A 25110-nucleotide genomic window follows, 5' to 3' on the forward strand; every position below is an offset into this window, starting at 1 on the left:
ATGTTACCGAGGTGTAATTTCAAAATGTTGGCCGCTCTGTTCATTTTCCCCCCTGAGAAGCGAACACAGGTAAGAAGAGGCAGAAACATGTTTTCTTTCTCTTCTTCCAGGAAGTGCAGACTGTGATCTTATCTTCGGCGTGTAGCTGAAGTAATCCTGGGGTGCTGGGGTATAAAGCTTTTTTCATTTCATTTGCTGTCAGACTGATACACTGATAAAAGCTGCGGGCAGTACAACGGTGATGATTTCGACAGTGGCGCTGCAGTGCTGCGTGCATCTTACCGTCGGCCACAGTCGCAGGAAGTGGGAACAAAAAAACGAGGTTTAATCAGCGCGATCTGTTGAGTTGCGTAGTCGTGTGCGAAATATGTATTAGGTAATTTCTCAATAAGGGAGGCTCTGATGAATGTTCAGTAACACAGATTGCGCTGGTGAAGGGTGTGGGAAAGCAAGTTTCAAAGAAGTCAAGAGTGTTACTCACCGAGTTTCCTTTTCAGAATTCTGTGAAAGTGCGAACTTTATTTACCTTAAGCCATTAAGAACCAAAACCATTACCAATGATATCATTATTGCACTTCATGTGGAGAACAAACAGAGAGGTGAATGCATTTTCTTTCTTTTTCCTGGTCCACAACGCTCTTTGGTTCAGGGTCGTCGCACCCGTCACAGAGAAATTGCTATAACTCTTGCAAGCCCCATTTAAATATTATTGCCTTTTCTGGAAAGAGAGAGCATCACTTAATTGAGACCTGGAGCGTTGCCCGGTTTCGAGAGGTCAGTACAACCCAGCTGGGTTATTCCTGGCATCCTTCAGCTGCGGCCAGCGTATTAACCCAAGACAGCAACAGCTCTCAACCGCGAAGGAAATACAACTCATTTAGGGGCCTTATCAAACCAAAAATAGAATGAGTATTTTCCACAGGAAGAGCAGTTGCTGTCTAATTCAAGAACACAATAATTTACAGCTTGGTCTGAGTGGCAGAGCTGAATAATGTTTCCCTCTGTCATTCACTTTCTGCTACGCTCCTCGCAGAAATCTTGCATGGAAAATGGAGAAAAACATCTTCGGTGCATTCAGTTTCGAATCCGCCTGTTCAACAACACAACTGGCAGAGCAGCTTTTCCCCTCTCTCTCTCTCTCTCTCTCTCTCTCTCTTTCTCTCCCTCATCTCATGCACACTCTCAAATTTGTGCAAACTTCCCCGGCAAAGTAAATCATGGGGGAGGAGGACACAACAAAATGAGCTAACCCACCCACCGCCTGTCCTGCAGAGCATGTCTAAGCTCATCGATCACTGTTGAAGCGCTGGGAAGTGAGGGCCGAAGCCGTAAAACTAGGCTGAACTCTCCCTACTCTTCAACTTTCCCCTCCCCCTCGTGGCTTTGGTTTAAGCTACATCGCTGTTCGCAGAAAATGAAAAAAAAAAAAAAGGGGGCTCTGCTGAGACACACTGCCCTTGTTAACAACTGGACTGGACAGTCCACTGGACCGGTGAGAAAAGCTGTGAGCCAGGCCACTAATCACACCCTAAACCAACACAATATCAAAGAGTTACGCTGTGCAAAACACAACAAGCCACGCGAGACGCGTCGTAACTCCCGTGTACCGGCATTTCTTCATCGTGTTCTTCTGTTCTCACTGCAGATGAGATCAAAGTCAAATAAAAAGGTCAAATCTGAGCAGTGAAAAGAACTGCACAACCGCACAGAGCACAGAAAAAACGATACTTCTAATGAGAAACAGTAAAGACAGGACTCTGTGAAGATATCCTACGATTTTAGGTTAAACAATCCCTCTGTTTAGATTATAAAGGTCTCAACTCTTAACTGTAAAAAAAAAAAAGAAAAAAGGACTGCCTGCCAGCGCTCAGAGCTCTCCAAGAGGAAGAGCAGCCATCCGTATCTATGAACGCACAGCGTTTAGTCCCTTCAGTCTTATCCAATCATCCCATAAAGGCTTGATCTTACCTTGTTCCAACATAGTCTCTTTGTCCTGCGCTGATGGCAGCCAGCTACAGATACTGAGAGACCACAGCACCCAGCACAACACGTCTGCGTCTATTCTAGATGGCTGGGAAGGAAAACATCTAATAACAAAACCGCACATAACAATCTTTTGAGCAAGTTTACTTCCAGAAATAGGATCAAAACAGGTTTTGTCTTGCCAATTCCTTTTGTTTCGTTGCGTGTTGATACATAGGCACGTTGTGCTCTATTTTTGGCAGATTGCAAAACAATGATACTGTGGGAAAACAAACAAATTCATACAAACGCTCTCCATTCATAGAAATAAATGGGACACTATTGTCTCTGTGTTGATAGTCCTCCGAGGCTTTACACCGCGTTTCAGAAGATAAACAGACAGTGACAGTGACGGCAATCACTCGCTGTATTGGCACATATGTATAAACACCGTAAAAACAAGCCCAGTCTCGTGTCTTTGAACTCACCACTCCGCTGTCCCAATAACACTGACTAATGAACTGAGATGGCTGTGGCTCAAACAATTATCTAAGGTGTGCCTCTCGCAGCCATAGTGCAATACAGAGTGTGTGTGTGTGTGTGTGTGTGTGTGTGTGTCTGTGTGTGTGTGTGTCTGTGTGTGTGTAGTAGTAGGCTGTGTCAACAGCCTGGCTGATAAGCATCAGTACACATGTTTTTAAATGTACATGAGCAAACATCTAATCTTAACACACGTGTTATCCCAGTTACAGGCTAGAACGGTCTTGTTTACCTCTCCTCCTATTATAGCAGGAGAGGAGGAGACGGCAGGTTGTTGTGTTTGGCTCCGCGTCCTCCGGCTTTACCTGCTGCTGCAGTACACACACCACACAGCTGCACAAACACCAGCACTGTGTAGCTGCAGCGGGCCTCGCTTGTGTACATTTTCTCATCTATTAGCAGCTTTTGTAAAGGTCATGTGTTGCAGCAGGGAGATTTACCTCTTGTGACTCTAAATGCTCGGCTATAGTAGGACCGTACGCCTCAGGCAACATGTCTCCCATTTGACGTGTGTGATGGTGAATCTGAGAGCAAGAGCAAGTGCTCTCTCACACACACACACACACTGACAACAGCGTGATGAGACTGCATTAAAATGCACTGGCGCTGGGCCATTACTGCTCATAGTAAAAGGTGAGTTGAGAGGGATCCCATCAGTGCTCTCAGAGTGTTCCCACTGGTCGGCCTCTAAGGGCTGGGACAGAGCACGGGCAAAATAAAGAGGGGGAGGAAAAAGTGGTCGGGGGGGATCTTTAGTATCCAATTTCAGCCAACAGGGACTCCCAGAAGTCAAGTGTGAGCTTTCACATATCAAATGAAAAAAAAAGAAAAGAAAAATGTTTTAATCTTTTTATTCTGTACTTTTGTAATCGTATCGCACCCCTCTGAATTGCAAAACAATTATCGATGCATCTTAGTGCATCAAAAGTTTTGACTTATTGATTTAATTTTGCTCACAGTGGGACTACTCGCTACTTTGAAAACACTGTGTATTAGTATCGATCCACAATTAAAATAGACAGATGAATTTACTTCCATTACCTTATTAGCTCAGCCATCCTCATCAAAACTGGAAAAAGTGACGTAGCTCAGAGCATGAAATCAACACACGGTTACGTCTGTTGTGCTTCACATTTAAACTGGTTCAGCTACGAGAAACGTACAGTCCAGTGTTTTCAGTTGCTACAAGAATCATAATGTCCAGAATTGGGTTATTTATTTTCCAGTTATTGATTTTTCCGCACCGAGACATAATCTTTCAAGGGAGAATCACAATGCAATGAAGCAACTAATACAGCCCTGCTCCTCAAAGCAAGGGATGGGAAAAAGGAAAGGGCTATTTTAGCAAAACAGCTACATTTTAAATGCCATGACTCATACTTTTATCTTGGCTTTTCCACCGAAAGCACCTTGTAACCTTGATTTGGAAGCTTACATAGTAAACTTTCTGATTGAGTATTCTGGCAGACTACCAACTGCTCACATGTTAGCATGGTGCAGTTTTTAATTTGATTTGTTTAAATTGCAGAAGCACTCCCACAAATCTTCCCTAATGCATTCACACCACATCTGTTCCACGTGGGAACAAAAGAAGAACATTTAGCACATCAGTGAGTTGATTTATTTTCCTTTCTGTCGCTGGATTTAAGCAAGAATTTGGTCTTTCCATAGGAAAGCCTTTCAACAGAAGAGCGGCAGTGAGGACCACTTTGGAATGCATGACATAAAAAAAGGTGGGACTAATACTGTATAATGGCCGTGATTGTATGAGCGAATGCCTAGCCACTTGTGATTCGGGTTAATGCGGTGATGGGGACAAAGCTGGACGGACTGTGGCAGACAATGACGACAGAGTCCTGATTATCTGGTCCTAATCAATAGTGGGTCACACGTCAGTCCACATTCCATGAGCAGATGGGAGCGTCAGTGAGCGACAGAATGCAGCACAATTGCCTTTGAAGAATATTGCTGATAGCACAAAGAAAACTTTCATATATTTCTACCGCCAAAAGGGCACATGTGAGTAAATACCATCAACAGCCATGGGAAATCCATTTTGGCCATGTTTTTAGGAATAAGTGTTATGTAAATCGAGATTTCTGACTCAGCGCATGAGAAAAAAAAAAAAAAAAACCACAAAGAAAAGCATTGTAAACTATCACGCATTTTAAAGGAAAAAAATGGCAAATTAGCTAAAACTTTGACTAACAGATGCCACCATGAAACTTCCAAGGTTGATGACTGACATCAAGACAAAGTTTTCTATCATTTTAAATACGCAAAAGAAGCTGTCCAATTGAATACGCGCTGATACGCATAAATGTTCAGATCAGAAATGTGAAGTTAAATTGAGCTTTCCATGAGTCTGAAAGGAGACATTTTATGGAGCAAAGCAAAGTCCCAAATCTCAAAATTGACCAGAGCGTTAAAAAATGCTGATCTGGAAGTATTATGGTCATTTTTGTTCTTTGTTCTTCTGTAAAGTTGGTCAAATGTCACTTCAGTCACTTCGGTTCTCACCTCTCAATATATTTGTCTTCTAATGTGTCCCAAGCGTCTTCTCTGCGCTTGGCGGATCTGTATCTGTATTTACTGTCCGCGACACCATGTAACAGTGAGCCTTAAATAAACCACAAATGAACTAGAGAGAGCATGTCCTACAGTTTACACAGGACTTTACACATCTCCACTCGACTAGGCGAGACGTTAAGCAGAGCGCTGTCCCGGACAAAGTTTATAACACGCATTTCTGGAGCCTTTCCAATAAATTCAGGTCACAAACAAAACAGGAGTCCAACAGTGTGCCAACAATGTGTGTCCATTTTGCACTTCCAGCAGCTCCAGCCCATTATCTGTCTGAGCGGTGAAGAGATCCAGATGCTCCTGGGTTGGACACAACTCTGTCCTTTCCGTGTACCCAGAGAAGTAAACATGAAAAGATGTTAAACAGAAATTGCCGCAAGTATAAAACTACAGGCATGTAGGTCCAACGGATGCATTAGAGGACCGTCGCAATTTAAATCAAACTGCTCAGGTTTCCCCGAACAGTCAAAACACCGGCCTTGGAAGGCCGAGCAGCTGCGAGACATAACACATGCAGATAAGTCCCAAACAGGCCCATAAATTCTTGCGTGTTAATAAAGAAGGTGGGAGGTTAGCCGTGGAGCGCTAAGACAGACAGGCTCCTCTCGAGGGTGGGAACACTTCGCTCCTGATGTTTCCCTCATCCGTGCACATACACATGCTCCCTTTTAAAGCAAGACATCGGCTCTGAAACCCGCTTAGTGCCTGTAGAATAGAGCCTGATGTGATTCAGCGTTCGGAAAAATACGATTCCACGCACAATGCCACACGACTGTGACGGAGAGCTCCATCCCACAGGTGTGACAATGATAGAGAGGGATGCTGCATTCGGTACCTACAGTCCTCATTCAGCCACTTCGCGGGAGCAATGATCTGTGAAATCTGCAGCGCATCCTATGAAAAACAACCCCCTCAAAAGCTCTCAGTAGATATAATGAGTCTCAATTTGCAGTCGAACACTTCCATCATTAGGAAAATGACTAATCTCTCACCGCGTCTCCACATCAGCAAAAGGCCGGGCTTGTTTAGCGTGAGCCCGCCCTGACAGTTTGACTAACGGGGCGCATTATCTTTAATCAGAACTCTTTGTGTCACTTCCACTGCCTCCGCCATCTGCTGCGGCTCATACGCGTCTGGTGTACGGAGGGCGTGCTGTGAGCATCTCCTGGTCTCTCTGACTACAGCGGAGAAACATTTACCTACAAGAGGAAGTCTGACCTCAGCGACTTAATCTGTCACGACATCGCCCCGGCTCGGATCACATGATGCACTCTCGCCTCATCCAGCGGCGCGCATCATCACAGGCAGCCACTGACGGTGCGTTCAGGATGTTGCGTTGTACAGCATGACGTCAGCAAAATATATTGGAAAACATGACATGTAGCCGGAGCGCACCAGCAAACAAACGGTTGCACAGAGCGGTCGTCATTAGCAACGTCTCACATTGCCACCTGGATAATTTCTCCTGACGATTAAATACACTTTTTAAGTGGCTATTTTGAATCAATCATCGATTTGAGCATGAAACGAGAGAGAAACACCCTTAAATTAAAGACAGGACCAAAATATAAGGTTCAAATGGTAAACCAGAAGACAGACCGCTTGGACAGGTGGACTGTTGTATGATATAAAGTCCTTTTACAAAAGCTTTTTGGACTTGTTTTTCTTGTGAAACTATTTTAATACTAAGCATAATGAACCGGACATTCACTTTGTCAGGTTTGCATTAACAACAACGGAGTCAGTGCTTGCTGTACTGTAGTAGTATAACAAGTCACCATTACAGTCTTTTACAAGAGCACTTGCCATGCTGTCATTTGTGTACATAAGTACACACCAGTGCCTCCCACAATAAACACAATAAAAATGGCCTAATAAAGCAAATTAGGAGCCACTCAGCTGAGCTGATCATTTACCTTTTATGTAAGAATCAAATTGGTGTGTTAAAATGATTACTTGTGCTAGAATATTCCATCCAGATTACTGAATGTCCGGTGCCTCTGCTGCCTGCTCTTTGGGACGGTGAACCTCCAAGATGCCTACCAGCCGGTGCAGTGTGTCATCTGAAAATCTTGGAATCAGACAGGACCCTGAACAAAATAGACAAAACACTCGGGAGTTTATTCTTATCTGAGCTTCAGCTGTAGGAAATTTCAGTTCCTGAACTGCTCTGACTCATCGCTGTCTGGATCTTAAGATGACAGAAAAAAAGTATCCCCGATGTCGGAAAAGTGACAGGTACACCGAACTTGAGTATTAAAGGCTTTCAACAATGTGGTGCAACACACATTTACATCTGCGTGGCTACTTGAATTGTGGTTTTACAATTGCATGGAAAGATAATTTATGTATAGAAAATGAACACTTCCCACCGCATCGCTGCTTCCTAAACCAAATTAATGATCTCTACTTCGCAAAGAAACAAGGTCGTGCCTGTAGCTGTTTTCATTTTGACTATAACCACCTGTACCACAACCTCAGCCAAATGGCACGTTGCTTACAGATTTCCTACTCCTACAAACTACCACAGCATGACAAAGAGTTTCACATGAAACAGAAGGTCAACACGTCACACCACTCTAATCTTAGCATATTTACAGCTGTTTGCGGTACAAATCTATTTAATGCAACTGCCTTCATACTCCCACTTCAGTTAGGCATAACATGGCTAAGGGTTCTGAGAAAGCGCCAACAGTGAGGGCCATTTTTAAAGGAGTATAAAATATATTTTCAAGGGATGCACACTTCTGAAATCTTGGCTGATATCCCAGATATTTTGGGGAAAGTCAGGCCAGTGGAATGTAATCGCAATTCTTCTCTGTGTCATCACCGGGAATCACCTGGCCCGACATCTCTGTCCTTCAAGTTGTTTCGGAACATTTGAGGTTTAAAAAAAAAAAAAATCAAGTCTTATTAATTATTGAAAGAGAACATTGGTTCACCTCATAGTTGACCTGCATTGCACATTAAACTGCATTTGAGCTTAACCCATTAAAAAGGCCAATTATTGTCTCATTAAAACTAGAAAATTAACAATAAAACTGTTATTATCACTCTTAGCAATTATATATTTCAAGCCTCCAATATATGTGTGTGTTATTCTGGTGAAATGATGTTTACCAAATTAAATACATTTCCCTTATATCCATATAGCCTATATTTATTTGTGTGTATTTTCTTTTTAAATACTATTATTTAGACTATTTACACAGACCTCAAATACAGCACACAATTTTTGTCACAACAAGATTATTTCAGCTTTTATCAAAGTCCTACCTCACAGAACACATTATGATGTTGCCAGGAATAAACAGCGACCACCTTCTGAAACACAAGTATAAATATCACTACCTACAAGTGTGCTGTGCCGAGGGAATGACACACTCTGCTTACCATTTCAAGACAGTATTCTTTATCATTCTGTTGGTTATTACAACCCACATAATATGACATCCGAGTAAAAGTCTAGCGTTGTAGTAATCTGCAGTGTTTAGAGTACATTCACAAATTAAAAAGTATGTTTATTAATTGCATTTCTACCTTAGCTAAAATATGTTGTTTAGGAATGGATGAAAGTGAACACTTGACATCTTTGGCTGTCCGCCGTGGTGATCTTGTTGCTGCATTAGTGAAATAACTTTCCGATACCTGAAATTACTCCGGCGAAGTAAGCAGCCATGTGATCAGTATGTGACACGTTGTCTGAAGTAAGTTTAGCAGAGTTTCCCGTCCCTCACCATCCGCTATCACGCTGCATCTAAACTGAACCGAACAGACCTGCTCGGGGGGCGTCAGGAGAAGCCCTCAGGTGTGAGCAACTGTTTTCAGTGTAAAGAATCAAATTACAAACTGCAAAGCCCATTTCAGAAAGTCAGTCTAATGACAGTCATATGACATGGAAGCTATTAAGAGCTAGTAGGGTGATTCAAGTCTATCACTTTGTGTTTGCACCTAATCAACAGCGCAGATGTCAAAAACGATTATTTGTTTATGGTCTCATTAGTGCAATGTTTCCTTGAAGTAGCAGCAGAGGGGTCGAAAACACAAATGGATTAACCCCAGGAATCGTTTCGGTCAGCTGTTTGTGATCCCCGTTGTTGTAATCTGAGACAATTTTTTTGGTATTTTTAGCCCCATTAAATGAAACCATCAGTGCGGTGATAGTGTACTTTCTGAGGGTTCAGCAAATAAGTAAAAACATTTTCACTGCTCGCCCGAATCACGAGAGAAAAATCAATCGGATCTCATTTCCTTCGGACCGGCAGTATTTTAAGCTCTGCTTGATATAGTCTTGATAGATGGAAATACATTTATATACTCACAGACCAATTTAATCTCTTTCCCTGTCATGGGACCTCTGTCACAACATTTCCTGTAGGTACCATCTAAAGGAAGTCTGGCGACTGCTATTGGTGCAATAATTAAGTCTTGGACAGAAAACACACAGGCTAAACCAGAGTTCATGGCAAAGGACAGGATATTATGACAAAGGTTCAAACAAGGCCAGCGTGGCAAGAGTGGATGAAAGGATGTACTCGGGTTGCCGGAGAAAAAGGCGAGAAAGTACAACGTTGTCAAGTTTATGCATCCACTTCTCATGAATGTCGATTGGGTGCAATTGTGCTCCACAATGCGCTGCTAAGAAAGGATACACAACTTGTCCACACAAAATGTATCGCACATTTTTGATTGATAGTTAAGATCAGGAAAACCGTCAAATGTTTTCCCGTTTCCAGCATCTTGAAAGATGAAGATTCCAGCCGTATGCCGATCGCGAGGATCCCTTTAAGCGAACATATCTAACCCGCGATAAACTTATCTGACGTTGATACTGCAGTCGCATAGAGCCACCCCAGTTTTGTAGCTTCTGGGGGGGGGGGAAAAAGGCCCGTTCGAGGGCCCACAGATAAAGTGGAACAAGGAAAATGTCTGTGTGAGCGTTGGGTGTCTGTCAAAGCAGGAACTGGGAGGCGTTCTCTGTTGACCTCTGAGGGCAAGGACTTCCCAAAGCCCCTCTGCAAAACAACAGCAGACCCGGCAGCTGACAGTGGGACACAAGCGGCTGCTGCTTGCTCTGCTGCGAGGCCTGCCTTGAAAACTCACTGACTCCCCCCCCCCCCGCCTCTCTTCCTCTCTCTCCTCATGTACCATCCACGAGGGGCAAGACTACGAAGCCCCGGAGAAGCTGGCAAGCGGGAGGAAAAGCAGAAGCGGCTATCACCTTGCCGATACGATCTGTCTGGAATGTGGCAACGCTTTACTGTATGTGAACAGACACGTTTGTGATGTCAGATACAACAACGGGCAGACGGGGAGGCTTTTCTTGCCAACAGCACCTTCGATCACTACCTGGGAACAGGTCTTAAATTGTTGACACGGTGACACATCCCATTGCGTGATTGATATCGTGCATGCAAATAGGCCACGGCTCACACGTCCACGATTCGCCCTGATGACGTTTCATGACGCATTGTGTCAACATCGTGCTTCACGGAGACACGTCTAGGAAAGACCGGGAAGAGGAGGAGGTTGAGGCGAACGGAAGATTCGAGGAAGAAGAGCTGTGTCAACAGACGTATTTTAACAGCGTATTGATTTGATACGTGATGAGTTGGCTTAGCAGCAGCTTCTAACAGAAGGCTGTTTTGTGCTAATGTGGCAGACATGATGAAGCATATCGTCTGACCGCTGACTGATGAGTAAAATAACCTCCACACAACTATGCAAGAGGCTCTGGGCAAGTGCTGGATTAGTCAGTTGTTTTCATGTTCCTTCTGCTTATTCTGGACATTGTTCAACAAAAGCAACCAGGCCACTCCCCCCCCCCCCCCTTTACCCTGAAACCACTGCCCACCTCTGGAGCCTCGGTCGGCCCCCGAGAAGAGATAACTACAACCGAGTGATTCATTTGAGCGGCTCTGAGACATCAGAGCGCGACTGTTTTCCTTGTGGAGATGCAGCGGCGCGTGTGAAAAGTGACTAAACTCGGTCACATGATTTGGGGGCGGGGGGGGACACAGAAAGTTTATGCTCATCATGTGTTTGCACAGCGAAGGAGCTGTTGTAGGGAGAGTGAGTCACAGCAGAGAGTTAATCGCACTTGTAAACAATTAGCGAGCATTTAACCAGGACTAGTTATCCCACTTACTGGGGCAAACATGTTGCCTCACGTCCCAACCACTCTTTAAATCCAGGCCTCAACTGCCACCAGTGTTTTTGCTCCCCTTCTTTGCATACGATTTGCATGGTGGTAGTACCAGTTTAAGCTCTGCTCCTAACCCTGCACTGGATTCTACGCTGCATTCTGACACGCACAGCCGTGTGCCACATTTTCAAAAAACACATCTGCGGAAGGTCGCCGAGGCTGAACACAATGACCAATCATTGCAGCGACTCGCCACTGATTAACACACGCAGGCCTCATCCGGCTCAGGGAGGACTCCGTGGTGGAAACAGGTGGAATATTGACAGGGAAGAGTTGTTAGTTAAAAAAAAAACACCTTCCCACTGTCGCAAGTATAATCTCCTAAAAGGAAGGAACGACAGTAGGATCTGTTGTAGCAGCGAACGTGTCAGTTACAGCTCCGAGACAATACATTCCTTACACCTCCTCAATTCATTCCGATATAATGACGATCAAACTCGCCACCTTGTTCCTTGAGAAACACTACACACCTTCAGGCTGGAATGTGTGTGTGTGTGTGTGTGAGAGAGTATGCGAAAGTGGTATCTGAAAATATCCCTCTGCGTTTGGACGTCAACTATGTCAGATGACAGCAATACTGCTGAGTAAATGGCCCCGATTGTCCATACGCCTGACTTTAAGTGGAAGGAATTTCAGATGGACAGATTATCGCAAAGTCTGCCTGTTCTGGACACTCCATCTCATGACACTGTTTGCTGGCTGAAACTGTGTGTGTGTGTGTGTGTGTGTGTGTGTGTGTGTGCAGTTGTTTATAGGTTAACTGCTCAGGGTGAGAAGCAGGGTGAGAAGGGCCGAGAGGCTGTTCCCTGCACTTTTGCCTGAGGAAGGCCGTTCTGCTTGCTTCGCTCTGCCTTTGCGAGGGTTTTTTTTTTTTCTTCTTCTTTTTCTCCTGTTGTTTATACAGAACTGCTACGAACCGAGCAAGTTTTTTCCTCTGCACCGTCGCAGCTGCCGTTCCATACTGACCACGGTGGTCTCTGTGTAAACATTAGCCAGCTTTAAGTGGAAGACAATGAGGAAATGACAGGACAGGAGAAGGGGGGAGGTCGGAGGGGGGAGGGGGGGGGGGCAATTCAAGACATTCAAGGATGGATTTCCAGATGAAACAGTGAGATGACATCATGGCAAAGTTAGCCAGTAGGAACATGGAGAGGCCTGGTAATGCAACACCATACATAAACAGCGGACAGCTGTATTTATAGGAGATTGTCTCATGGTTCTATCTGCCTCCATAAATCCCATTATCTGATTTGCAGCCATTCCCTGCCCAGCGCCCAGCAAGAGGCTAACAGCAGGCTTTGGCTTACAAAGCCTTATCAAGGCACCCTAATGCTGTGGAGTTATCACCATTGTTGTGACATTAGTCGGCTCGGCCAAGATGAGAACTGGTCACATCACTGCTTGATGAGACATTACCTCATCATGATCGGATAAAAGCCTGCTGGCAGTTTGTGTTTGTCTCTCAAGAGCTGCTTACTTCAAATTATAGACAGCTGTCGGCTCTCGCAGAGGCTTACCTCCACGCTGTCACAGGACCCCATTACAGTACATTACATTACATGTAAACCCCGACAAGTGCATTTGCATGTGATACATTTGATTCCTCGCCTCTAATGGACCAATAACGCGGTGCCTCTCCTGTAGGGCAGAGAGGAGAGGAGAGGAGAGGTCCAGCTGGTGGTGGGATGCACCTGCTACCACTGGATTTTAAATGTCTTCACTTTGACACCACTTTTTTTTTCTTTTCTTTTTTTTACTACACACTCAAGTGGCAGCAAAGAACTCACACAAATGACTTCTGCGCCATTCAAACTCTCAAAACACAGAGGAAACTAATCGAAAGTGTGATTCACTTACGTATCTCCTCAGTTTCTTCTCGGGTGGTGACTTTCTCAGCCAGCCCTGGAAGAGGATCTCTCCGCCGCTCATGTTGGTCGCTGTCTGCTGTCTCTCGTCGCTCTACAAATGCCCGTCTGTCACTCAGTACATGACGGCTCCTGAAGGCTCGCCCGTTTAAAGTGCTGTCGGCGTTTGGCTCTCACTGGTGCAGTCCGCTCCCCCCATTTGATAAAAAAAAAATCACAGTAGTGCTGGTCGGTGATGTTGCCGGTCGCTCCTGGTGGTACCGTGCGCAACGACCGGCGCAAAACCCCGGTTGGGGCTGGGCGAAGAAGAAGAAGACTCGACTCGTGGGGAATTACGCACGAAGCTGACGAGGAGTCGCGGGGAAACTCAACTGATGCAGGGAGAGGAAGTATCGTAGGGTGTCTGCAGTTTGTTTTCCCAACTCATACCACGCCCACCGAGCAGAGAGAGAGAGAGAGAGAGACAGAGAGAGAGAGAGAGAGAGGGAGAGAGGGAGGGATGGGCTGCGCTGCTGGGATGAACAGGATGGGAGAGCAGCTCGCCACAAAGTCGCTCCAACATTCCCCAAACGAGTTTAAATCGTGGAGGAATCGATCGGCGCAGATAGTGTCTGACACAGCTCGCAGAAAGCAGACCAACGGAGTGAGTTTGTTTGACTTTTAAGAAAAGACACGCGTCTGATTTCACTTTTTATCATGACAATAATATATTTGTGATCAATCATAACAAATGTAAAAAAAACAAAACAAAAAAACACACACACAACAAAACAAAAAGATTTTCTGCGCTTTGAAAACAAAGCAATAACTAGCCTGGTAACACAATCAAAAATATATTTTTTTTATGTAGTTATGGAGTGAAATAGTCGTATTTTCTCGATTGGTTGGAAGAGGGAAAACGCACCATCTTGTGGAGAGTTTAAATACTTGACACTTGACATACTTTTATTTTTTATGTGAAAGTGGGTCGAGAATAGGAGACACAAGTTCATGAAACTAGTCACTTTCTTGAGAAGATATAAATCATATTGTCGTGACAGGAAAGTCGTGCACAACTGATGAGAAATACAAATTATATTAAATGAATTCTCAAAAATATATTGCGCTACTAAAGTACAACATTAGCAGGGTGCTGTATGTGTACTACTACTAACTTTTGTGTTTCTTGTATAGTTTCTTTTGTATTCTACATTTAATTATTTTCTCTGAGTTTCTCTGTATCTCTGTATTTATTCTTTCCGTGGGCACCTGCATTTCCCCTGTTGGGATCAATAAAAAATTATTATCTCATCTTGAATTAAATTCCACATTGTCAAATATAACCTCTCTCAAAATCCCCAATCAGAGACATTTAAAAAGTAACCAATGTTATTTTAAAGACAAATATACCAACAACAACAACTGTATAAAGCAATATTTAATATAGTATTTATTCAGTGTTTGAATAACAACAAAAACAGACTTCAATGACGTAAAAAAGACATCTCCTAGGCGCTCACTGTTTTATAGAGGACATGAATGGGAAAACCTGGGGAAAGGAATCACATCTTTTATGCTGTCAACACCAAGAATGCACTGCAAATAGCGCTCAAATCCCAGACCGAAGCCGCCGTGAGGGACGGAGCCAAAGCGCCTCAGATCCAGATACCTGCGGATAAATCAAAATGTCATTACAAATCTGTTGATGTGTGAGGATGTTTTATTTTCAAATGTCAGTTCTTTAATTAAATATGCTTTTTATTTACCAGCTGTAAGTGTCTTCTAATCCAACCCTGGAAAAAGAATGATGATAATTGGTCTTAAAGCAGTAGATACATTCAGCACATTCAGCTGCAAAAAAGCAAAAACTGAAACCGCATTTAATTTCCTTAGTTATAGTATCATTTTTGTTTGGATAGGACACGTATCCTATGGTTTTTCTCCCGCTGAGTATGCGTGGTGAATCATGGGGAAGTTATTTTGTGTTTTTACAGCCAAACTCTCTGACTCTGCACATTGCTGCCCTTGGAGATGGCAAGTGTACAGAAAATATAACCAAATTTGAATTCATAAAAAACTTATTTTTACTCAAACCAGCCACTGCAACACTTGTAAAAAAAAAAAGCCCCAGCTATCCCAGAATGACACTACTGGGATTATGCTGGATTTCAAGGAATGAAAATACAAAAACAATTTCAAGCCATTAAGCAGATATGACAACCCCCTGGGCCTTCTGATACCCCTGGAGTAAGTGTTCTTACTCTTCTAGCCGAGCCCTCAGCAAATCCAGCCTCTCCTCTCTCAGCGAGCCCCCACAGAGCTCTCCAACTCCTGGCACGAGAAGGTCCACTGCAGCTGCCTGCACACAAGCGACAGTCGCAGTCAGCTCGGATATGCAAATCGCTGCGATAACCCAACTGACACTACAGGGAAGGAACTGAGTGGTCAAATGATTGATTTGCTCAGCATTTTTAACAGTGTAAACGACGTCTTACTGAATGCCGTGGATGGTCCTTGTTGTCTCTTGCATAAAAAGGCTTGAGATCATAAGGATAATCAGTGACAAAGACTGGTATGTTGCCGCAATGTTTCACCAGGTACTTCTCGTGTTCCGTCTGAAGGTCGCATCCCCACTGCGAGAAAGAAGAGCTGAAGTTAATATAGAGCTCTGTGGAATAACAGAGGTAGTAGAAAATATACAGTAACGTTAGATATGAAGTCTGTTCCATGAAGGACAAAAAAAAAAAACCCATCGCCACTTACGTGTGTTGGGAATGCAAATTTCTGAGAGCTGCGGTTGAGGATGTCTATCGCCTCACTGTAGGTAATCCTAAAAGTAGACAGAGACAGTATTATTCATTCAAGGCCTTCAACATTTGGCTTTAATCTTGAGCTGATTACATTTTACATGCCATGTTTAGCAAAGTAGAGACTTACACGGGGAATCTCTCCTTCAGCATAAAATCTACAGCGTTCTTACGGATGCAGCGGGGAAGACATGTAAGTTGAGATAATAATGAAGTCAGGTGCAGTTGTGGCTGTTTGGCATAAGGAGCCATATTATGTTCCAAAGTTAAAGTGTCCTACAGGACTCACCCTGTGTCCGGGAGTCACATGCTTGTGAAACAAATCCACATCCTCGGCACAGTGAGCCAAGACATGCTCCGTGGCAGATCTGAACATGTCCTCCATGACCTACAGAGCGGGCGAGGTTTAATAATTAAAGCTTTTCTGGATGACTGTGGACAGGGGCAACTTTAAAAGTCACATAAGATTAGTGTAAAACTTGAACCTCAGTGCAGGGAAATTGTGTGATTTGACATCAGTGCACGTCACCCAAGATGTTGAAAGAATAAGTCATACGTCTGTGATGACTGCTCTTTATCAAACAGCTTTAATATTCTTCAATCTCTCCCTCTCTGGACAAAGAAATCAGTCTATTGCTTGCACAAAACTACGCTGATTGACAAGCAGTTGACAGGGTGACATTTTAACCAATGTCCTACTTTGATCAATGTCACAGAGCTTTGCTGTTTTAGGGGACAATGGAATAGGGTACCTTTGTGAGATCCTCTAAGGACTCTGTGAAGGAGACCTCGGCCTCCACCATGTGAAACTCAGCCAGGTGGCGTCTGCTTTGGGAGTTCTCTGCCCGAAAAGTAGGCCCAAATGTGTAGACCCTAGAGAAGGCCCTGGAAGAGTGTGAGTGACAAGGCATAATTAGAATTGTACTTCAGTGTATGTGTCTGTCTCTTACTCTCTGAGGCAGAACATACAAGTCGGATATGTGAGTTTAAAAAAAAAAAAAAAAAAAAAAAATGTGCGCATGATCAGAAGATGAATTCATGTATTTTATCTCACCCTGACATCACCTCCAGATGAAGCTGACCAGACACAGTCAGGTAGGCTGGCACAGAGAAAAAGTTCTCACCTTCTTCTACCTCTGCGCTTGATGGCTGTGTGCAAGTGCAAGGTTGTGAGGCTTCAGACACCGTCATCCTCATGTTTACATATATGTAAACCATCGCTTCAAGAATATTTGTTGACACATCGTACCCACCTCAACTTGAAAGAGCTCCCCCGCCCCTTCGCAGTCATTTGAGGTGATGACTGGAGTGTGAATCTGCACAAAACCATTTTCCTTGGATAGAAAAAAAGAAAAAAAAAGAAAACACATAATAAATATAAAAAGCGTTGCACTTCATTCCGCTAAAACATCTTTTACTGATGTTCTCACCTTGAAATATGAGTGAATTGCCGTGGTGGCCTCACTTCGTACTCTCAGCAGGGAGCTGAAGGCGTTTGTCCTACAGCGGAGATGAGGAAACTGCCGAATATACTCAAGGCTGTGTCTCTCTTTGGTTTTAAAGGGAAAATCCTGAGACCAAAAAAAGAAAAAACAAAAGAGTTACATGAGAATGAAAAAAAAAAAAACAACAAACAGGAATACAAGAAAGAAAAGCAGCATAAAAGTGAAGTCCAGCCACCAGAACTACCACAGGCAGCCGTCATCATAATGCAGTATGTGAAAATGAAGGTGGTGCAACTGTAAGGTGAATAACAGTGCAGATATGAGATGAGGTGTAATTTCAAGCCTGCACAGTGACTCATTAAAATGTGTGTGGGATGCTTGAGGAGACTATTGTCCTTACCACAGGGTTACATTCTCCAACTACGTGGATTTGGTCTGCTTCCAGTTCAACTGGCTGATTTCGGTGTGGACTTTTCTTAAGTACACCTGTGACTTCAACAGCACTGCCAAATGTGAGCGACCTTAAATTGGGAAAAACGTAAAAGACAGAGTAATTTACACATGAGCACTTACTCTTACTTTAGGAATGAGGAACGTGAGGGATTATCTACAGGGATAAAATAGTAGTGCTCACGGATCATTCAGCTCTGGACTGGCGACAACCTGCAATGACTGCAAAGAGCTGCCATCATTCAGGTGGAGGAAGAGATTTGACTTCTGAGATCTAATAGAGCGAACCCATCCCTGCAACAGAGAATCAAACTACAATCAGATACAATCAGCCTTCTCGTAATAAATACAGAAATATCTTCTTTTTGTTTGCATGTAATGTGGTCATTTAAGAATTTCACTCGTCATTTTTTCCCAATAAAATGTCAGCTAATGTTAAGACTTTTAAATCAATATACAGTTATATTTGAAGTCATCTGGAAAGCAAAGTGTGGAAATTATTTCACTGTCATAGTTCAGGGTGCAAAATGTGTTGGGATTCCAATAAAACATCCATTTAATAATAGTTTAGTTTGGTAATAGACAGAAAAGTAGCTACATTTACAATTAAGCGTATCCCCAGCAATGTAGTAAAAAGTACCCAAAAGTCACACCTGAGTAAGAGTAAATAGATAGTGTAAAATTATTACTTTCATAAAGGTGAAAAAGTGAAAAAAGTATCTGATATCAAACTTACTTAAGTATCGAAAGTAATGTTCTGTCATTAAATGAACCAAATTCTGAAAAACTACAATAAAAATGTTATTATACATATAAACTGCTGATAATCAGTTAAGGATATTGGGATATGGGTGGATACATGCATGTACGTGGATATGCAATATTTTTTGGTAAACACATATTCACAAAACACAAAATAAAAAATCAGATATGTCACAGAATAAACAACAAAGTAAAAAAAAATAAATAGTGTATTTACATGTATGCCTCCCATATTCAGTATGTTTTTGATTATTGGAATCATAAATTAATTAATTTAAAAATGTGCTGTAGATATGTATGTATATATATATATATATTTTAAAAAGGCTATGCTGCAGCATGCACAAGTAACCAGTACAATATTTGCAGAAAATGTAAATCTAAAGTACACGTACCTCATAATCGTGCATGAGTAGAGTACAGCAGTTGAGTAAATGTACTTAGTTACATTCCATAACTTATTCCTGGTTTAGCATTAGATGCTAGAAATGATCCAGGCTAATTTAACGCTCAGCAATTGCCGTTTGCAGCAATCATTTGTGGTGATTTATATCTATGAACTGAGTATGGGTAAATGCAACCTAAGATGATAACCACCGTGTATGTGCTATAATAAGTAGCACGTTACTGAAGGACTGATGTTAGCATAAATTAGCAACAACTAGCAGAAAACATCAAAAAATAAAACGAGGCGTTAACGTCACCTGCACTTTGACATTGGCTCCCAGTTCAGTTCCTGAAAATGCCTGTGATACTCTGAGTTTAGTTGGTGTCCTCTTACAATAATGTCGAATACTGAATAATACTCCTCGACAAAGTGAAGCGGTTGGTGTGACAGAGAACATCGTAGCTGCAGCCCGGAACATCGTAACTAACGCAGCACTTTGTCACACGAAACTCGCTAAAAGTATAAACATGTCGCGACAGCCAAAATAGACAAACAACGACATATTCAATTAAATTTACGATGGTTCACATTTCACTTTGACTTTCACGTTGTCACTTGTCTGACAGCTACACTTCCTGTTTGGGTCTTTCGTCATACGTACAAGCGAGTCACGTGGAATCGGATAAACCAATCAGATGTCGGTATGTTACAGCAGCGCTTTTATTGCTCTAGGGAGATGTAGTTTTTTTCTCAGGAGAGCCTGCAGCTCTTTATAGATAAAAGTCAGACGTTTAGGATTACAGTTTCACTACTTCAATTGCAATTATTTCTATGGATATTTTATGACATTTTATTTTATTGCAGAATTTATTGATAGATATTTAATAACAATAAATAATGGTGAGAATTATCTAGTGAGCCTGAATACTATTTTAGACAAAACTCGGAATTTCAGGACTGCAGTGTCATTATTATTATTTTCTATGACTATTTTAAACTAAAACATCTCAATAAAAAAATAAAGAATTGTGATATTATCAAGGGGAGAGAAGTATGAAGGTAATATTATCACTTTTAAGAACTAGAAGCAAAAAAATTGAATCTGTTTCCAAAAGCTTTAACACATGCAGTGTATGCAGTTTTTAGTAGGTGACTCATTTCTGATTTTATGTTTTGACTGATTACATGATGTGACATCTGGGGAAAAACCACAACAATGATCTCTCAAAAAAAATAAAAATAAATCCTGTTCTCTACTCTGATAGAAGCATTTGACCTCTTAATATCCCAGTCGCTGTCTATCAGCTCTAAGTATAAAGTGTTACATTTAGGCCACCAACCAAGGTCATTTTCTACATAGGAAGAAAAGTTGAAAATGTATTTCCACAGTAAAATGTAACACATATGGAGTGATTCAATGGTGTAATGAAGCAAGCAGAACGGCTATCACGACCACATGGAAATCCTCTTTAATCTTGTATGATGTATCTGCCGTCAGAGTGAGGTCCATTTGTGCGTAAACCTCGTTAATCCAATACCCACTACGACACTGGGTCTATTCCCACCATTTGCTGCCGGAGTAAATCAGATCATGCCAGCAATGTAATAAGATGCCATAGACAATTATTCACCTGGTCTCGCCTGTCAGCTCTGGAGCCCCTGGTCTGGGTCTGCCAGCATACACAGAGCTGGGTGTCTCAACCTCGGGCTGCTTATGACACATCATCATTAAACCTAACATGATGCATTTGAGAAGTCAGCAGGGTCATTGATATTAATTATCTCCAGCATGGATGAAGCAATTATGCACGTGGTCTCTTCTTAATGGGGAGCAGAACGATTCTATTTTCCGAATCATTGACAGAGAGTGCAAAATATATTGGGGGGAATTTGTAAAGGTCAAGTTTCTGTGTCTTCGGAGAAAAGTTGAAACATCTTTTCTATCATAACAATGGAAGACACCAATCATGATAAGCCTATCTCTGAGATGCTTCTGGGAAAAAAACAAAAATAATACACTTTTCTTTTTTGGAAATCAAGATTAATCGTATGAATTATTGGAGTAATAGTCTGCAGGGATCTGCTTTCCCCTCCACACGGTCATGGGCAATATCTGTCCCAACCACAAGGTAGTGCTGTAGCTCTATGACACTTTCCACTCCTCCCTCCAAACTCCCACCTAATGTAGATTTATTCATTTACCCCTGAGTTACCTCGAATATATTATTCATTTGCAGCTCCAAGGTCTACTGGAATGGAAACAAGCCGGCATTGTGATGTTCTCTTTGCAGTTCTATCAACAATAATGCAAAGGACCGGCTGGCTTTCATTGGCAGCAGATAGTCCTGCCCAACAGTGAATTCAGGTTGCATCCAGGAACTGTTTTCTACGCATCAATAGGAACAGCACAGTTGAGGTACCCCCCGCATGTCGCTATAACTTGATTTGTAATCCCCCCCCCCCCACCTTTCTTGCAGGCTTGAAACAGTCTGCGACTACTTGCACATGGGAGTGACGGCGTGTCGCATGTATTTATATTTCCACAGACACACATCTTCCCACACAAACCACGAGGCAATCTATGCATGAGACAAGGCTGAAAACAGTCTGCTCTGCTGTCTGTATAAGATTGTGGCACAGCTTAGAAAAACACCCCAAAGTAAAGTGTTATCCTGTTTACACTCCCCATATAATAAATCAAGAGGAGAAGTCAAATGGTAGCCCTAATGGGAGATACATAGCTCTCCGTTCCCGCAGCCTCTACAGGTAGAGGAGTTGTTTGGCAGTGGCCTGACAACCTTATTTGGGCTTAACAACTTGTTAAAATCAATACACGATTAGTCAGCAAAACAAAGGATTTTGCTGTAAAAGCTTGGATCTCAGGAGGATCAGTGAACTCAGAGAGGGCAAGTGCATCCTCTGCTCTCTGCAGGTACTGCCTGTCCAACAACTGCAGCATATATCGACAGCATCTTCCTCCCGTTCCACAAGCCTTCATCAGCTCCTCCAAATATTCTGCATTCTCAAATGGAAAGGGTGCATTGATTTTATGTAACATGGCTCGTTAAGTGCTGATTAGACCATTATAGTGATGTGATTTCAGGGAATGGGTTTGGGTGACAGGCGGCCAAACACAAATCAAAAGGAACTAACAACCCTTACTGAGAGAAATTTGGACTGCTGCACCGCTTTCACCTACAATCCTCCAGTTACGAGCAGAGTACCGCGTGTGAGCGTTTATACCTAATTGAGCAGCTTCAGAAGTCAGCAGTTCAGAGAAAATAACCATTAACGGTGCTCACGATGCACTGTTTGGAAGTAATGACGTTCAGTCGTCACAGGGTAATCAGTTCCATACAATCAAATAAGTGCATCTGTGATGGAGCTGCAATGATCATTTGATTAATTGAATAGCCAATCAACAGAAATGTAACAGTTAACAATTGTCTTAATTGATTCTTTCAGTAATTCATAAAGCAAAAATACCAAACAGTTGCTGTTTCCCAAATCTATGTCGGGGAGCCAAAACTAGCAATTATCACATTATGCTCTGTGGATTTTATAATTAGCATGCTAGACGCTCAATTCATTGATTAATTGTAAAGCTAATGGATGACTTAATCAATAATGGAAATAATGCAACCTTAATGAGTGCAGTGAAACTAACAAAGGGACACCGTAAAACTGCAAAAATCATCAATTAAAGATGCAACGAGGACTGCTCGACAACAGGTTTGACGCTTCCTCTCCTAGATCAGACAAAAACGTTTATTTTTTCTTGTCTTCAAACGTTTGAGCCTCACCGTCTAAAATGATATATGTGCAGAGTTTGACTCTGAAAGGCTGTTTTCACTTTCACCGCTGAAAGTGTACATTTTCTCTGAATATTTGATTTTAAGAGCAAACAGTACAGTTGCCAGGAAAAATTGTTGCCAGTTCTGCAAACTGATTTGTTCACATGTGTCATGGGCTGTTTTTCAAGTAGATCTTAGGACAAATTCCAGATCTCTGGTTGTGGTGACCAGAACATGTATTTTAAGCCAAAACTTGATCTTTTCCCAGCCCTAACCAAATAGTTTCTGATCCGAGCTAACAAGATCATAACCTTGCACCGTGAAAATTGAACTTAAAAGACACACAAAGAAAAAGTCGCAAAATAAAGATACATACAATTTCAACGTGTCGGTGGCTTGCAGAAACACAGACATTGCCAAATTGTATTTTGATGATCGGGTAGCAGTGAGACGAATATCCTGATCCGATCCTGTTCAGTTGCTGCCACTTTTTATGTTATTTCTTGGCTCACAACTAAATGTCTTCAAAGTGAGCTTGCTGCTCTATAAAGCCTACTGTTGAGGTATTTTTCTGAAATTGCTTTTGCTAATTCTGATTCAAACTCGAGAAGTTCCTGCGCAGCTGAGTGGAGTCTTCGCTCTGCACTCAAGCCTCCGAATAATTCACTCTCTGGCTGAAGCTTGGTGAAGTAGAACAACACAGTCGATTACACTATTGTTCTCACACTGCATTGTGTCCCATAACTTTCTCTTTGTATGAACTTACAGCGAAGCTTTGTATGAAATATCGTTGCAGCGACTCACAGAGGCTGGTGATCAGGTTAACATACTGCATGTCACAATTGAAGTGATCACAACTTCAGATCCAAACACAGAAAAACGCAGATTCGGTCATGTGCCAGCGGTGTCACGGATTCAACCTTACAGTGTCACAACAGTTTACCACCTGAAACCTTTCCTTTTCTTCTGCTGGAGGTAGTCAAAGACAAGACTCTCCTGAGATGGCTAAGAATAGATAATGAAGAAAAGAAGAGTAGAGATAATATCAAAATATTGTACCTCATCACACAGTGTTAGTCTCAAACACACACACACACACACACAGGCCCCAGTCAAATGAAACAATCCATTCAAATCCACACTTTGCTCTTTACAGCAGCATCACTTGTCAGAGTCGACTTTTTATGGATATGGTGTGGGCTCCGCTTCACATTCCCCAGGTTCCTTAATTTAACCTCCAATAAGGATAGAGCACCCTCATCCTCGTTTACAGGATCATTTGCACAAACCATCGTAAATGTTAACTCGGAACTGTGAATTCTAGTTGTATCTAGGTCACCCCAGATAAATGTGGATTTTTTTTTTTCCTACCTCCCCTATGTTGGCTTTCCTGTGTAGAACAGCCCAAATTTGCTGGATATTTGTCTGATCACATGTATCATAATAAATCAATAAAGTCAGACTGTGTGGAAAATAAATGCCATTTGTTTAACTCAAAATCTTTGTCGGTCTGCGTCTGATCTACCAACTTGGGGAGCTTGATCATTCTCTCATCAGCATTTCCTCATATCACATATTTTCAGTCAGGTTTTGAAAAGGAAATGCCTGCTGTAAGAGTTTTATGATCTGTCGCTCCACCTGAACATTTTACAACTCTTTTAGGACATTTTTAGCTGCCTAACGTTGCTGCAAAATGCTGTGAAGTTACAGATTTTACCTTAGCTGCAGCATGTAGTTATTATCTCCTCTAGAGAGGTTACGCATTTTTATTTATATCCATCAACCTGTAAGTGTGCTCGCTTGCATGTCTGGCTGGCTCTTTCTCCGCAGTAATAAACTATATTTATGAAACTACAGGCCAAATGGACAAGACATTGATTTTGCACATGTATACGGCCTTTTCACTGCAGCCATTCTGACAGGAGATAGCAGGTGAACACATGAATTAAGTCTCAACAGAACCTTCATTAACGCATTAGTACCTATGTTCAAAGCGGCTGCTGTGAAAAAAGTCTATTCCTGCTGCAAAAAATATTCTATTTCTGTTACTGCCACATCAAATATTATCTGTCTCTCTAATTAACAATGGACGTTGTTAATTCCATTCATTTGTGTGGAAGCAATCTTCCACTATTCATATCAGAGGTGGGAATGACTTAAATGTACAAAGTAAATCTGAAAACATTTTACTTTTACTCCCTACATTTTAACACAAAGGAGCCTGTTTCTAAAAAGTGTGGAGCTGAAGACCTGCTCCACACTCTTTAAAAACAGGCTCATTCATTTAATTTTAACGCATTGGAAGGGAATTATTAATTATTTGTATTCTG

The 25110-nt window shown here is 42.2% G+C and overlaps 2 protein-coding genes across 4 annotated transcripts in view; both read right to left on the reverse strand.

Moving 5' to 3' along the window:
* Positions 1-13588, reverse strand: part of gab2 (GRB2-associated binding protein 2) — a 35601-nt gene extending 22013 nt beyond the window's left edge. For 2 of the 3 annotated variants that reach the window (XM_030403128.1, XM_030403122.1), the window contains exon 1: positions 13148-13588. In XM_030403128.1, the coding sequence (XP_030258988.1) occupies positions 13148-13219 (72 nt within the window). In that variant the 5' untranslated portion in view covers positions 13220-13588. Of the gene's footprint in view, positions 1-1968; positions 2053-13147 lie in introns of those variants that run through there. The other variant, XM_030403146.1, reaches the window with a different exon arrangement.
* A 966-nt stretch (positions 13589-14554) lies between these two features.
* Positions 14555-19634, reverse strand: nars2 (asparaginyl-tRNA synthetase 2, mitochondrial). The gene is made up of 14 exons (XM_030403158.1): positions 19303-19634; positions 18021-18130; positions 17787-17907; positions 17372-17512; positions 17195-17275; positions 16996-17090; positions 16694-16826; positions 16231-16329; positions 16072-16109; positions 15898-15964; positions 15630-15767; positions 15396-15493; positions 14901-14927; positions 14555-14803 (listed from the first exon to the last, which is right to left on the reverse strand). The coding sequence occupies exons 1-14, from the start codon at positions 19462-19464 to the stop codon at positions 14659-14661; spliced, it is 1455 nt and encodes a 484-aa protein (XP_030259018.1). The 5' UTR covers positions 19465-19634; the 3' UTR covers positions 14555-14658.
* Positions 19635-25110: the final 5476 nt, after the last annotated feature.

The sequence above is a fragment of the Sparus aurata genome, chromosome 2, assembly GCF_900880675.1.
Source record: "Sparus aurata chromosome 2, fSpaAur1.1, whole genome shotgun sequence".
Taxonomy (NCBI): Eukaryota; Metazoa; Chordata; class Actinopteri; order Spariformes; family Sparidae; genus Sparus; species Sparus aurata.

Excerpts from the sequence above, each read along its gene's own strand:
- nars2 (XM_030403158.1), bottom strand. The coding sequence starts at position 19,464 with ATGTTCCGGGCTGCAGCTACGATGTTCTCTGTCACACCAACCGCTTCA. Across the intron at positions 18,131-19,302 it reads GAGCCAATGTCAAAGTGCAG|GGATGGGTTCGCTCTATTAG; the intron begins GTGACGTTAACG and ends TCTCTGTTGCAG. Across the intron at positions 14,804-14,900 it reads TTAGAAGACACTTACAGCTG|GTATCTGGATCTGAGGCGCT; the intron begins GTAAATAAAAAG and ends ATTTATCCGCAG.